The sequence below is a fragment of the Saccostrea cucullata genome, unplaced genomic scaffold, assembly GCF_032062105.1.
Source record: "Saccostrea cucullata isolate Sc308-1 unplaced genomic scaffold, CSIRO_AGI_Scuc_v1 ctg2832, whole genome shotgun sequence".
Taxonomy (NCBI): Eukaryota; Metazoa; Mollusca; class Bivalvia; order Ostreida; family Ostreidae; genus Saccostrea; species Saccostrea cuccullata.
The window spans coordinates 1-15948 of record NW_026934524.1 but is presented as its reverse complement, the minus strand read 5'-3'; the positions used below and the strand labels follow the sequence as shown (position 1 = coordinate 15948).

General features: G+C 31.2%; 1 protein-coding gene across 1 annotated transcript; it reads right to left on the bottom strand.

Annotated features, from left to right (window-relative positions):
* Positions 1 to 7597: 7597 nt before the first annotated feature.
* On the bottom strand, positions 7598 to 14166 carry LOC134240951 (mucin-2-like). Its single transcript, XM_062723059.1, has 11 exons — positions 14116 to 14166; positions 13652 to 13837; positions 11805 to 12028; positions 11464 to 11710; positions 11146 to 11301; positions 10681 to 10849; positions 10238 to 10428; positions 9568 to 9804; positions 9351 to 9465; positions 8271 to 9216; positions 7598 to 7995 (listed from the first exon to the last, which is right to left on the bottom strand). The coding sequence occupies exons 1-11, from the start codon at positions 14164 to 14166 to the stop codon at positions 7779 to 7781; spliced, it is 2739 nt and encodes a 912-aa protein (XP_062579043.1). The 3' UTR covers positions 7598 to 7778.
* Positions 14167 to 15948: the final 1782 nt, after the last annotated feature.

Sequence of the window (15948 nt, the reverse complement as noted above, 5' to 3'; positions counted from 1 at the left end):
ATCAATGTCATTTATTGATGTGTTGTCAAATTCACAATTTCTCAGTTCTTCTGACCGTAAACTTATATAATCTTACTGGAAAATATAACCCTGGAAAAAAGGACGGTGTGGGTTTTTTTGGTCAAAAAGTTACATATCCTTTAGAAATATCAAAATTCGCCGAAAGGAGCAAGACAAAATTAGTCCAGATGACGATTTTTATTTTTTTTTTTTAATCAAAACAACAAATGGTTAAGGTAGAGTAGAGATAATTTTGTGCTGAATCGCTGTGCGAGTCTCCAAAGTCAGTTATATGTTGTTGAAAAGTAAAATTACTCGCAACGGTAGAAATTGAAATTCAACGAGCAAAATAATTGACTGAGGATCATTCTTCTTCATCGTTGCTCAATCTTCAATGTTGCGTTTTGAAATCAGTTGTTTATAAAATTTTAAACTCATATTAACAAGACCAGTTTCAATAAAAATTTATCAATACGATGATATCTCGTTATTTTAAGAAAAGTGTATTGAGGCAGAAGCAGAAAAGATAGAGAAGCAATGACGTTGCCATTAAGCAATTTAAAGGGCGACATATAGAGCAGGGTCATCCACTAACGATGAAATAGTAAAATGTTTAAAAAATCAAGTTGATTTTTTCAACATTTACAAGTACAGTTTTTTTAATATTTAAAGTTCTTTAAAATATTGTAGCGGTATGAATCTCATGGCATCAGTCCGCGAACACATGAAAACTCTCCAAATGCACAACTTTTCTCTAAATACGATTTTTTTTTACAAAATCAAATCCAAACATACCAATTGATTCATAGATTTGCTATTAATTCTGGAAAATGAATCTAGTAAGTATCGTTTGCTGTATCAATGTTGAACAAAAAATATCGCGTTACGTTTGTGAATGAAATTCATTAAACGTTCAAAATGAAAAATGCATGCTAGCTGGACTTATTTTGAAATATCCTGTATCCCATTCTTGTTTATGACGTCGCATAAATCAACGTCAAAATATCGCAACGTTAACGTAAACAATGCTACCTTTACAGCTATGTAAAACATAAATAAAGCTCTGTACAGGTATATATTGATAATTTCATAAAAATATACACTCTTTAGAAGAACTTAGAGGAATATTATTAATTTTGACACGGGGCCGAATTTTGCAGCAAGTGAACCAGGTTCTTTTTCTTCCGTAGGCCTATCTAAAAAAAAAAGATATTTTTTCTCTTTTTTTTCCCAAAGAAAAAAGATGCAGTTTTTTTAAAGAAATATATTAAAACTAAGCGTCCATGGATTATAGAATACATTTATAGCTACTACATATATAAGTATTTGCTATATAAAACACATATTGTAATAGTATAAAAATTAACTAAAAATTTGTTTAATCTAATTGTTTCAGCTACAATAAAATATGTAACATTTTAATGTTTTCTGTGAAATGTAAAAATGATCACTTCTTCTGGAGTATTCAAATGAAAATATACTGAAGTAATCAAGTGAAGCACATCATACTTAAAAAATCTTTACCATAAATGAAAGGGGAAAAAGGTATATAGATTACATGTAAATGTACATGTATTTTACGCGTCATTTCATGAGAAAATAAAAGTTTTCAAAGAAACTATTATATTAGAATTATCAATTAATATGTTTTTTTGTTTATATAATTTAATTAAGCAAATCAGATTGTACTTTGAAAACCGTTATTTTAAAATTATCAATTAATATGTATTTTTTGTTTATATAATTTAATTAAGCAAATCAGATTGTACAACATTCGGTTAAAACTCTAATCAAATTCAGAAGAAATGAAATAATGAAATCTCAATACCTCTTTAGAAAAAGAAAATTGCGAAGAAAGCCCATCTAATTTTGTGCATATTCGAAGACTACTAGATGAATTTTAATACAATATGCAGGAATAATGTGTTGTTTATCCGAGATATTTTTTTTGAAATTCTTTTCCGTTGATATTATGTAATATAGGAATCTAAGGATAGATGTAGTCATGGAAGGGGTTGTCTAGTATCCCTTTCACTTTTGAAAGTGGTAGGACAAGTGTATCTTTGTTGAACTGCCATGACTCGGACAAAATAGTATTTAATCACAAACTTACAATACATTCTTAAATGAGAACATAAAAACTTTGGATTTGTAATAGAACGTCGTCTGTTAAAAAAAAAGTGCGAAAAACAGTTTTGTGATCTATTCAAAAGAATCAATATGGCGCATATGATATACGAAAGCTTAAAAGCTCCTGATTGTTAAAATATTTAAAGATCTTAATTGAAATCTAGAACGTGTATTTTATTTACCCTAGGCCCTGCGTGAAAAGGAAGCGATTTACACTTCCTTGTTTGTTTTCTTGTTCTGTTTTTTTCTCCTTTTTAAAATGAAAAAGTAGCAAACACTTAAAAAAACCCCTAACTTTAAAGCTCTAAGTTTGGCATGAAAGTTCCTTGTTTCCTACCTTACAAGAAAGTTCGTAGGTCATTCAGGTTTTGGTCAATTTAATTTGAATCGTTACCAATACATGTTGTAATTAAATCATTTTTTATTTATAAAGCAACTCTTAATATCTTTATTTGATTTCAGATGGCATTAAAAAGATCACTTTGCAGTGAACAAGCTGTTGAAAACTTCTCAAACATTTTATCTTGCATAAATATAATATGTCAACAGAAAAAATGCTTGCTTTGAATCGTAAGTTCCGGTTTTCTACAAATATTGAGAGCTATTTCAATGCATAAATCATTGTATTAAAAAAACTTACAGATTGCTGTTATTCCACACACATGACAAAAGAGGAGACATAAAAATATCAGGAAACTCTGCATGTTACTTGCCAAACGCTACCGATCTGTAAGATAAAATTGAACTAATAGGGGTGCTGCGTAGTTTAAAACGGTACGAACCAGGAAGATTTAAAAACAATCCCTTTTTTCAAACCAAGTAAAGAAGAGTAATCAAAAGGTTGGCTCTGTTTTCATAGTGGTGCGTATATTATGAAAATGAAGTGGTGCGTATATTATGAAAATGAAGTAATTTGATTTTTTGCAGGGCACGATATTAAACTCTAGGATACAAAAATAATGAAACCTGAGATTTCGAAAAGGGCAGGTTTCATCTCAAAAAGTAATGTTAAAAGAAACCTTTATACACTTCAATTGGACATATTCATTTGTTATCAATATTGTAAAAAAAAAAGTCTTGTGCCCTTTTTGGAAAATAATATTTAATTATCCTTGCGCAGGGTCGGAAGATGGCATATCCCTTAATATTCATATTAGTGAATTTGATAGTAATTTGATATTGAATTGTAATTTGATTCAGATTTGTTTACATTCAACAGTGCTTGTTTCCATGAACAAAAAAAAAAAACCCCAATAATTATGCAGTCACTTCTATTTAAAACTGAAACACAAAAAGGACATCTTTTTGTAAAAATCATACCAGGAAGTAAAAATGGCGTTCACAGTTTAACATCTCATACGTTTGCTGATGAATGCATAGTCTTTTAGATTACAATCGAATTCCTTAGGTACATAAAGTCTAGGTGTTTTAGTCTAAGTATATATATGCCATTGTGTATTTTTTATCCTACGCTTTAACTGACAGCCGGGGATATTAATTTCGGTCTGTCCGCCCTTCCGAGTTTAATTCGTTTTAACAAATTTTTAAATTCGTTATAACGAAATCAACAAATTTGTTATAATAGATGAAATTCATTATAACGAATTCAAAGAAATTGTCATAATAAATTAAATTTAAATTTAACTCGTTTCAACAGATTCTAAAACTTGTTATAACGAATTGAATTCGTTTAAACGAATGCGATAATTAGTTATAATGAATTGATTTCGTTAAAACGAATTTGAAAAGTTGTTATGTCGAATTCATGTATATATTTCTATAGGCCCTGATTATTGCATTTGATTAAACGAATTTAATTCGTTATAACAAACTTTGGAATTTATTTAAACGAATTTATATTTGTTATAACAAACTTTAGAATTTGTTCAAACGAATTTAATTTGTAATAACAATTTTTTGCGAATATTTTTACGACTTTAATTCGTTATAACATATTAAAGAATTCTTTATAATGAATTCAACAAATTTGTTATAACAGATTAAAATCGTCATTACAAATTCAAAGAAAATGTTATAATGAATTAAATTCGTTTTAACATATTCGACAATTCATTATATCAAATTTCAAAAATATTTTTTATAGGACATAAATGGGCTTCCGTAGTAATCTAAGAATTCGCAAATATTTTTATCGCCCCAGTCTTAGTTTATAGAAAAAAAATTGAAAAAAATTTCCCCCAAAGAACTATGAATCGAAAAAAAGAATTTTTGCAGATAAACACTCAGTTCTAACTACAACTCATTTTGATGATGTTTCGTAAGAAAACGCAAACATGTCACGTGGATTCCCGATCAAATATGAATCTGTTTTTCTTCTTGCATAGAACACAAACTGTCATCTTCATTTGTATAAGTATATAGAAGTACATTTCCTATTTACATGTGTATATAAGATCCCTCATCTTTGACAGGTAAAATAAAATAGCATTAATTGAAAAGTACTATCTGTAATTTTATTTTTTTTTTATATTGTACTTTTGGTGTATGATTTGCAGTTTATTGCAGAGAAGGTCTTCATTACGATGGATTTCCAAATAATCAATCTTAACCAGGAAGATAAGTTGGCAGGTGGCATCATATTCCTATCCATCAATCTCTAATTATGGAACGGATTTAAAAAATGTAAAATTAATTTTGAAGTGCATAAGACGCATGCTTTTTGGGGTTTTAATTTCCAGCAAAATCCATTTAAATACATTATCAGACCTTCAATATAACGTTCTTTTTTAAAGATAGTTCGATCCTCAAGTTTTGAAAATCAGCTTTTTAGAATTGGAGGTGCTCACAAAACTGTCACAGATTTCACGGGGTATTGTGTATTAATCTTCAAAGTAAATCAGTAAAATTATTTATATATGGAATTTTATCTATTTTTCAAATGCAAACTAGAGGTACATGTATTATGAGCAATGAGTTCACTTAATGATACCCACTGCCTCCCAAATAAATATAATAACAGTGTCCATTTTTTGAAGTTGAAATCACAAAATATGTGTCGGATCAAAAAGTATAATTGTAAAAAAGGAGGTGCACAAAGACAATATGTAATAAAGAATCTGTGAAAGTTAAATTTCACTCAGTGGTATAAGGGGAGTTGCGGATAAGAGATGGGTACCCCAAAAGCGTAACAGACAAACGGACGTACAGACGGACAAATCGATTACCATACACCGTCCCGTTTTTGAAGCGGGGGTATGATAAAAGTAGCAGTGGATTTTCATGTTCAATATTGATTAACAATAATATTTTTAGATTGATTACAATAGATATCAACTAAGGAGCAAATTGCTTTTATTGCACACATATCGGTATTTATGTTTCTTCATTTTACAGTTTTGACAAAAAATCCAACTATGTATAGAAAACATCTATAATTTTCTAAGTCTGATTTATACAAAACACTTAAGCAGAGAGTATACATGTATGTTGATCGTACAGAGTCCATATCAGAGGTGGGATCATGTGTCACGAAAGAGTGAACATCCCCTGCCAATCGGTCACTCCATCGTGTGCTTCTTGTCATATTCGGGGAAAAAAACTGAAAAATACACTTGTGTAAATAATGGCCTCACAATCAGTCTGAAAAAGTAGTCAATATTTGATATATTGTATTTGCTAAAAATGTCATTGTATTACAAAATGCTGATATTCTTGCTTCAGAAAGGTGTTTGTAAATAAATTACCTCCATTTAGAATTTTTTGTCATTTCGAAATGATTAGAAATTGGCTATACATAATTTTAAAAAAAATATACGAATATCCAAATAACTTTAAAATTAGAATAGTTTAAACAAAGCAAGTGAAACGTAGTATGATACATTTTTTAATCGAAATAAGTGGAAAAAAAAGATGTTCAGGATTATTTAAGCATTTTTATAAATATATTGTTTCAACTGACTGATAATTTTAATGTGCCGAAATCTGTACTTAGCTTTTGAATTCCTGACATTACAGAATAATCTTAAATCAGAATTAGATGTATATATTTAAAATGATTTTTCAAAAATTTCTTGTAAGAAGATTGGATATCATACATGGTTAGTTATCGGTAAATCATTCGAGAAATTTAAATAATTCTTAAAATTCCAAGTGATTGATTTTGATCTGAACTAATTGTGATAAATTCCTTAAAGGAGAACATGAAAACATAAAAAAAATATCATACCTTAGTTTATTCTGGTCATTATGTAACTACGCTTTGATGTACTGAGTAACATTAAAGGACATGGAATCTCTTGTATATAATAATATTTTGTGTACATACAACGTGAACTGTGATTTGTTATGTTTTCCAGGCATGTACTGTGACATAGGGCCTCCATCTCCTGCGTTGAGATTCCGATTATTTACATTAGGATCAAGTTTACCTGGGAGAAGATACGACCAGTGAAGGAATAGGAAATTGTTTGTCGCTTTGAATTAAAGAAAGATGTTGGAAACAGTATATTTAAGAAAATTGTCTTTATATTTATAGTTCAATAGGAATAATAAATAAATGTATGGTGAAAACATGATTTAAAATAAAATGTTGATCTTCAACATCTTTAAAATTTGCTTTAAAATCACCTCTCCGACCTGAAGAGTTGCGGTTATTTATAACTTAATTGATGTTCTTTTCCAATTCGTTATGTGGTTGTTAGGCTCGACATACAGAAACACATGTGTATCAATAGAGTATATAAGTAGCTAGAATCTTGTCATTTCATATCATGTCATTTCTTTTTTATTTTGGATAATATAGTTTCGATCATTTGTGGATTTCATTTTAATTTGTTTAATTTTCTACATTAAAGTACATTTGTGAATCCGTTAAGATGGTGTATTATATTCAGGTGATTCAGTTGAAGTATTTAATTAATTTACCTGCTGATCTGTACTCAAAATTAATTACCTTTCCTGCTTTGCTTCTCATTAAAAAACGTAAACACCCCAGCCCAAACTCATGTTTTACATTATCACTAATTCATTCCTTAAATATCTGTTACATTTAGGTAAATTACAATCATTAATATTCAATTAATTTTACAAATGTAAACTCATTTTGACCTATGTCACATTTGCAAATAAATGCGCAATGTCCGGAACTACTCAAACGTATAATATACTTGGGCCAATTGTTGCATGGCTCCATGTTCTAAACCCGTGAGGTGAGTAGTTAATCCTTAGGTCGTGGGTCCGAATATCTCCTTTCTTATCAACTAAAATTCTACATTAACATTTAATGCCTTTCGATGTTAACATCGGTACGACAATATCACTGTGCACGTATATATTCTATTTTGTGATATACTATTTTGATAAATCATACCCATGGAGTTTTTTAAATTAACATGTTCTCCTTATAAAAATGTTCATATGCACGTAACTTTATTTTTTATTATTCGTTATATTTTCATTATTTATCTACTTTTTTAAATGTAACAATGTGCTACTTTCAAAGCGAAATCCTCCTTTTATCAGGAAATATATATTCAATGCATATTATACAAAATATATAAGGTCATAAACAAACAGTATATAAATGCCTCTTAAAGCAGCTTCAAAGCTAATGATATATACAAATTCAGTAAAGTCTAAGAAAATGTTAATTCATATTTATGTACAATAGGAGGTGAGCTTAAAAGTTGTCAATATCTGCGATATTTATTGGAGTCCACATGACGAGATCCGCCACTAGATTTGAAGTGATGCAGTCGTGCGTGTGCAACGTAAGAATTTCTGTTGTAGGATAAGGTGGAATTGGCATTGTATAGAGAATCTGTGTTTTGTTTTCCCGCCAATGCAAGGTCTCTCCAGTCTCTGATTGGTCCATCGTCTTCCTGTTGTTTTTCGTGTTGTTTATTCCTAATGTATGTAATAATTAGAATAAACAACTTTATGACTGAATACTTATACAAGTCTCAAAAGAGTCTATACTGATTAAACAATTGACAGTAATTGAACAAAGCATTATATGAAAGTTTATTTGAAAATGATGAAGATAGTCTGTAACTGAGGCAAACATATACGAAAGACTTTTATATACAATTCAATGTTAGCTGTTTTTCTCATTGTTCAATCACAATGCGTAATAAAATTTCCAGTCAGCCCCCTAAAAATAAAAAGAAATGAATACTTACGATTTACTACATTTTCTGGCTACCAGTCCTATGATTATCATTAATAATACTATTCCAACAAAAGAAGCCGAGGCTCCAACGATCAAATGAGTGTTTGTCACTTTTGACTGAGTCGATTCTTCTACGGTATCTTTTGCATTAGATGATGTATTAGTGCCCAGAGGTTCATTGGATGTTTCTGTTGATTTCGAAGTTGATGTACTAAGGCTTGGTTTAAGCTCACTGGTTGTTGCAGCTGGAGATGTACCTTCTTCCGCAGTTGATTTGCCGTCAGTACTTATTACTGATACCGATGTCGTTGTTGATTTGTATGTTGATGACAGAGAGGAAGTCAATGTTTCTGTGTAATTTGTAGTTGTCGTTTTCCCTGTAGATGTTGTTTTTGTTGTTAAGCTTTCAGTTGTTTCTTTGTGGGCTGTAGTTGATGGTGATGTGATTGGTTCAGTAGTTGTTAAACTTTCAGTTGGTTCTTTGTTTGATGTAGTTGATGGCAATGTGATTGCCTCAGTAGTTGTTAAGCTTGCAGTTGTTGTTTCTTGGTTTGTTGTAGTTGGCAGGTTCGTAGTAAATGCTTGTGTTGTTTCCGGTGTCGTTGACGCCCATGTTGTTGGATTGGATGTTGATTCAGTTGTTGATATCACAGTAGTTGTATCTGGAGTTGAGGTTTGTACATTTTCCGTCATCTCTGTTGACTCAGTTGATGTTATTGTCGACTCTAATGTTGTTAATTCAATAGAAGACGATTCCAACTCCAAAGACGTGTATTTGGTTTCTCCAGTTGTGACTGGAGAGGTTCTTATTATATATGTTGTTTCGTCTTGTTCAGCAGTCGTTATAGAACTTGTAGTCTCTTCCATTTGTTCTGTTGAACTACTCCTCGTGGATTCTGTGTCAGTGTGAGTCATTGTTGTTGACATACTCTCTGTTGTTGTTGTTTGTCCACATGCTACATTGATAAAAAAATACAATTTATTATACTTAACTTTACTACATGTACTGTTAACAATTTTAATTGGAGCTCAAATCACATCCCCATACAATGCAAAAGGAAAATATAAAGTATGATAGTAAGATACTTGCATTGATTTTCTGTCCAGTTGAGTTGGTGATTTGTTGAATTGCAGTAAAGACACTCATTGGTTGAACTATTCTGGATCGGGCTAATGCACACACTATCGATGTAACAGAAATCGTCCTGCAAAAAATATATAAACAAGATTTTCCAGTTTAACGAATCATGTATACAAACACAAAAAAGATTTTTCAAATAGCTAGAAAAATTTAACACAAAACGTACCTTTAAGGTGAAATATACATTTCCAGATTCGTTGTGATACTCCTGACAGTGAGATTGATATATAACAACATTATACGTGTCTGTATAACGTACTCCGTCATTGGAAATATTAAACTTGATTTCGGTCGTCCAGATACCCGTTGTTTCATACAGAAGCGGGCAGTATCCCTCAAATAACGTCCTCTCTTGTAAATTCATCTGTCTTTGATGACTTTCTTCTGTTTGGTTAATCTTTGTCTGAAAAATAAAATTGAAAAAAAGTGTTATTGCCGAAAAATGAAATGATGATATAATGTTGTCAAAAGAACAAGTTTATTAACACTGAAGGATTAATTGTTTGTTTTTTTACGTCCCTTTTGAAAACATTTACCGTATAAAAACGTCATACAATAGCGGTGAAGAGCTTCAAATTTAGACGTTAACCTGGCCATTGAGTAAGGGATCATTATCGTAAAAACTTTTATCGTATCACATTAGACCAGCAATGCATTCAAGAGTCCAACAACTTTTAATTTAAAGTGCAAAACTTTTGACGAATGAACGAGCACTTTCTTTATTCATTATCTTAGGTTTGTTGCAGCCAAGGTTTAAATCGACGATGGCCCTATCACTTTGCAAGACATCTACATATTGAACGTTTATTATATATTCAAATGACAATCAGAAGTACCTGTTTCACAGTAAGATAGCATATTGAGTCCATGTTTTCAAAGAAATATTTTCCCATAATTGTTGCCTCTTTACATGTTTTAGAGGACAGATCACACAGTCCGGCCCCGGGAACGCTTGTTATGGTAGGAGGTGCGAATAAATCAAAGGAACAGTCGCTTCCCCCAAAGCCAGTGTCACAGGTGCAGTTACCTTAAAATGAAGATAGGGTAAACATATTGTCCACATCTGAGACGATCGTCAATAAAACGATGACTATGAAATCATTTTAACATACACAACTCTTATAATATATTTTTAAAATTTTAGAAAAAAAAATTGAAGCTTCTTTTAAAATTTATTCAATCTTATTCTTTATCCGTTGGATTTTGCAGATTATTTTTTTTTAATGAGAAGATAAGCAATTACAGTTTCTTTACTCGTATGATATAATATATGGCGTACCACCATCACACGTGCCACGTCCGGTACAATTGCTTGGACAGAGGTTTTGTATTGTATACGTTACTTCCGGTTCTGCCTCTTGCAGTGTGGCATTTAAAAGTACGAAAGTAGAACATTGCTGTAGAGCGGCTTCCACGTGAATCTGTGTTAGGTTATCATCCCCTGTCAACTGAAAACAGACATTGAATGTTTTCAATTCAAGCTTCTTTATGCAATGACGGACCACTTAAACAAACTTAAAACCAATGCCAGGGACGGAGGTGTTTGATTTTTTAAAAGCGTTTTTTTTCCTACCTGTTTTGTAGAGTTATATAGAAGAAAATCATTTGCTCTTAAGCGTCAATTCATTATAAGCCTGATCGCTCTAACTAAGTTTACTGTACATGTACAAGTTAATTGATGCTAGAACATAAGATACCGCAGTGTGTGCTCAAAACGCAATATAAAGGTCTAGTAGTAACTTACTCTTATGTCTTCAATGCAGTTGGATAAGGTCACATTACTAAGGTCAGTCACATGTAGTTGACAGGTGTTGTATTCAGGTGAATTTTCAAAAGCCTGTAGACAAACTCTCTCGGAGTATTCAGTCGTCTGTACGTAGGTTATCGTGCGTTTCTTTCTCTGAAATTGTTAAATAACATCTTATCAAGATGATACTATCGTTAATATGAAATTCAATATTTTGACATGTAATCAAAATGAATCTAGAGGAGTTCATGGCGAAAATAACTTCAAAGTATTGTAACATGTAATTGGAATAAATGTTAAGAATTAATTGCATACAAGTAAAGGATCTTTTTCCATGGACATATCGGAAACATCCCGTTTTCGTCTTCTGTTCTGTACAAGATCTACATTACACTCATACTGTTTGCCTCGGTTTGAGTTGCAGGGTGTAAACGTATTGTAGGAGCACTGGGTTTTACCGTCCTCCGTGCATGCGCAGTGAGGTACTAGAATTGAGGCCACTGATTGCAAACTGCTATAAACTAAGGAGTTACCACTGAAGAGATTTTCGTTGTCCGGAATCCTAGGTATAAAGGAAATGGTTAACAGATTTTATTTTATATCGGATGAATCACGCTACATTCCTATTTTTTGTCAACGTGGGTCCTTAAACTTACATCCATGACTCAGAGAAGTCATTAGGATAACTCTGACTGATGTCGTCTGTAATGCTACTGTTTCGCCTTCTGAAGTCGTTTTCCCTATCACCATCAAAGTATCCACATAAACCATCAGCATTTCCTATATCCATTGCAGAGGGGAGGATCTCTAGGTCGATGTTATAATGTCCACTCCATTCCATGATATAAATGGCAAGTGACGTACCAGTGGGGAAATATATCTGAATATATATGCTTATTAATAATTATACAATGTAAATATAAAATAAAATGTATGTATTTTGGAGTAGTATACACATGAAAAAACATTACTGGAACCAGAACAAAACTGTGAAGTACATTTGCAATCGTAAACATGTACTTGTTAAGAAAGCGTTTTCTCTATACAGTACATACATGTACAAGTAAAAAGATTAATTAAGTAACTAATTCGTGAGCGATTTCTCTTTAATTTTCTTTTTGTCCGCTAGAACTTTAACCTTGCCAATAACTTTGAACGCTTGATGCAAGAGCTTTTGTGACTAAGCATTTATGTAGGTACTAATGTATTTGACTCCCTTAGACCGTTATAGACGTTTGCGAAATTTACCATACATTACTTTAATTATCCTTGGCTGTAAGGTTTGAACGGCGTATTATAAGGCTTTTGTATTCCATTGGAGTATTCCATGTGTCAAGACAATTCTTCATTGATACAACAATTTTTTACTTTTTAACATTGGCATTAGAATTTTATCTTCTAAAAAACATAACCTCTACCATAACTGGTATGATGGATTTACGGACTTTATTATACAATACCTTATGTATATATTTATTTGTTAACACTTAACATATTGTTAACATACATGTTTCAGTGCACTTTACTAAAGGTAGGATTCTTCTTTAGTTTTTGAGTGGATAAAATATTCAATATATATTTGCTTATATGTCTTATATATCTAGGTGAAAGAGATTTAAAAGACCATCTTTTTCTTTCCTCATCACAATTGTACAACTTTAAATAGAATTGGTAAATTGTGTTGGAAAACTAGCTTTGACTATATTTTTGGGGGAATGGTGGCGTATGAAAATATCTTTTTTCTGCCTCTCAAAATTATTATAGAACAACGAATTTAGTTATAATTTTTACACAATCGAAGACTAGAAGAATTTTTCAAATGTTAACTAGATGAGTAATAAGGAACTTAAGTTTTAAAATATATCAAATAAATTTGAATTTCCAAACAAACTACATTTATGTTAGTTTTTAAAATCTTACAATCTAAGTGCAGATATGAGCAAAAAATTCATAGAAAGTGTTTTTACTCTTATACTAAACGTTCAAAACTTTTTTGTTTTTGTACCATTTTTGTATATCTCTATAGGACTTTTTTACCATATGTGAAAATACGAAAACTTTAAATATATGGCGCATATAAAAATAACTTAAATATCATAAAAATGTAAGATAAATAAAGAAAATTCGGATGAGCCAAAATCCATTTCTGTTAAACTATTTGTGTCAAATTGGGTAATATCATCTCATAGACCCTATATGTTAATATCTTTTTATGAAAATAGAAAAAAACATTTTATCTTTGGAAATAGAAGACACTATCTCATGATTGGATGCAGTTATTTTTTATTCTTAATGACCATGGAAAAGGTAATGACCTTTACCTGACCTTGACTTTAATATAAAACGGTAAATCTTATCTAATTGATACCATCACTTAGTAATATTGTCATCTTGATTCTGTGAGAATTTCAAAAATTTTTAAATACAAGAAATACAGTTTTGTGTGCGAAGAATCTTACCTTAATGGAAAGAATTTTGTTCTGACTTTGTTTAACGTTCTAACCTTGTAATACTTGTCGTGGATTTTTGTGACTTTTAAAACATTGTCCTCACACAGCTCATAGCTGATGACGTTATTTTCTCCACACAAATCTATGAGGAAGACATCTCTTCCTGCTCTAGCTGCGACTGCGCAGACGCACCAAGGACCATCGTATGAAGGGATACAAAGATGATGTTTAGATTGAATCTGAAATTTAGTTAAAAGTTTTTAGAAAAAAAAATAAATAACTCAGACCATCATTGAAAAAAAAGCATGTTTGCCAAATTTATACAGACTGACTAAAATTTCCCTGACCTTTTCCTTTTACGTACAAAATAGAAATAATTTTTAAACGTCATTTCCTTGTATTCTGGTTTAAGGTCAGACGACACGTTCCTCAAAAATAAATAATTTTTTTGCAATAATTTGTCATTGAAGTCTGGATATTAAAGGAATTTTTCTCACATAAAATTAAGGCACCATACCAGACATTTGGCCATGATAGCACAGGGTGATGTTTCCAATAAATCCCACATGGGTAATCAACTGATTGGCCAGTATCACAATTTTTGTTGTACTCATATTTTAATAACATATTGAAAACAATGTTGAAATCCCAAGAGAATGACAAAAATGTATATTTTTTATATAATAACAAGAAATGCAAGAGGAATGTGTCGTCTGACCTTAAAATATACTCCCTACCAACCCGATGCTTTCCAAGTCGCGAAATTAAGGGCAAGCAAACATATTTAAAGAGGGGTTCACATGAATGTATGCCTAAGTTTCTATCCTCTGGCATCATTTAGACATACCCGGCTTTTGGTAAAAAACAAAACAATTAGTGATTAATGTTTATGTGTAAATACTTCAGGTACGTAATTAATAGCCATTCTCTGTAACCACTTAAACTTCGTTGCCACGCATGGTCACCGATTTTGATGAAACTTCACCCATGCTTAGTAATTGACACCAGAAACAAATATCAAACAAAATTTCGTTGCTAAGTGTCTCGGTTGCTATGGCAACAGCCAGAAAAGTTTGAAAAATCGAGATTTTCAACCACTTTAAATCTTCACTGTGGCTTAATAAAAACTAGAAAAAACAAACCAACCATTCTCACAAAAACATGACACCTTGATGTCACTTATACTGTAAAGAAACTGTTTAGATTATATCTCTAAGTAAGTGGTAACCAAGGGTACATTTGGAATACATTTAAAATGCTGAAATATGCTAAAAAACACTCCGTATTCACTAATGGTAGGTGTTACATGCTCAAACTCAATCCAGGACTTAAGAAAAACAATGAAAATGTTTGACCTTAAGTACATAAGTATAAGCAATGTTATTCTATAAATAACTTTTATGGTTGCCATGGTAACACAGTGTAACCACGCAAAACCAGTAACTAAGATTGGGTTAATGCTACGGTCTTGAGGAAAAACATAAAAATTCAAGACTTGCAAATATGCATCCTTAGGACCTTGCAATACCAAAACCATAAGGAAAATTGGGTATAATTGCTACTTTGCAGTGTTACCATGGAAACAAAGTACCAGTGCTTAAAAGTGAAATTTTTCCGCTGCATTAAGAATTAAATTGCCATATAATCAAGAAACAAATTAAAGGACTCAGCTTGAATAGTACTTATCTGTTAGAACTGAAGTTGAATATCATATATTGATAAAGTTTGATGAAGAAAACAACACTGTTGCTATGGTTACCAAGAAGGGAAAATGTTCGATTTTGTGAACTTTATATCAATATTAAACCCTGTGTGCCAATTTCTTGCATCCACTTAGAGATAGGATGATAGTCAAAATTAAAAGTCAGGTTAGCTGTTAATAAATATCAATCATAAAAGTTTTGGGAATCTACATTTAAGGGTACGTATCCAAGGAAAGAAAATATTTTTCAGGTTTTTTAAGCATATATTTTCTGCTTATTTCCATAGCAACGCTCTATTTAAAGAATCTAATCTGAATTTTTTCAAATGGGAAAACTAGGAACACACCAACATCTTTAAAAATTGATCATTAGTTATGAGGAAATATGCTTTTTTTAAAAGATAGGATCAGATTTAAACATACAGAGTGCTACTTTGAAGGCTCTCTGTGGTATAAAAACCTTGGCAACCATTGCCATCCAAAATGAATTATCATATTTTGTTCTTGGTATATGTTTCAAGGCTTTTTTTTCTATTATTTGGTCACATTTCATCCCATAATTGCTTTTTATTTTTACGTGTATGACTTTATAAAATTCAAAGAATATTTTTTTTTTACTTTTGAATACTTTGTTACCATAGTAACGTA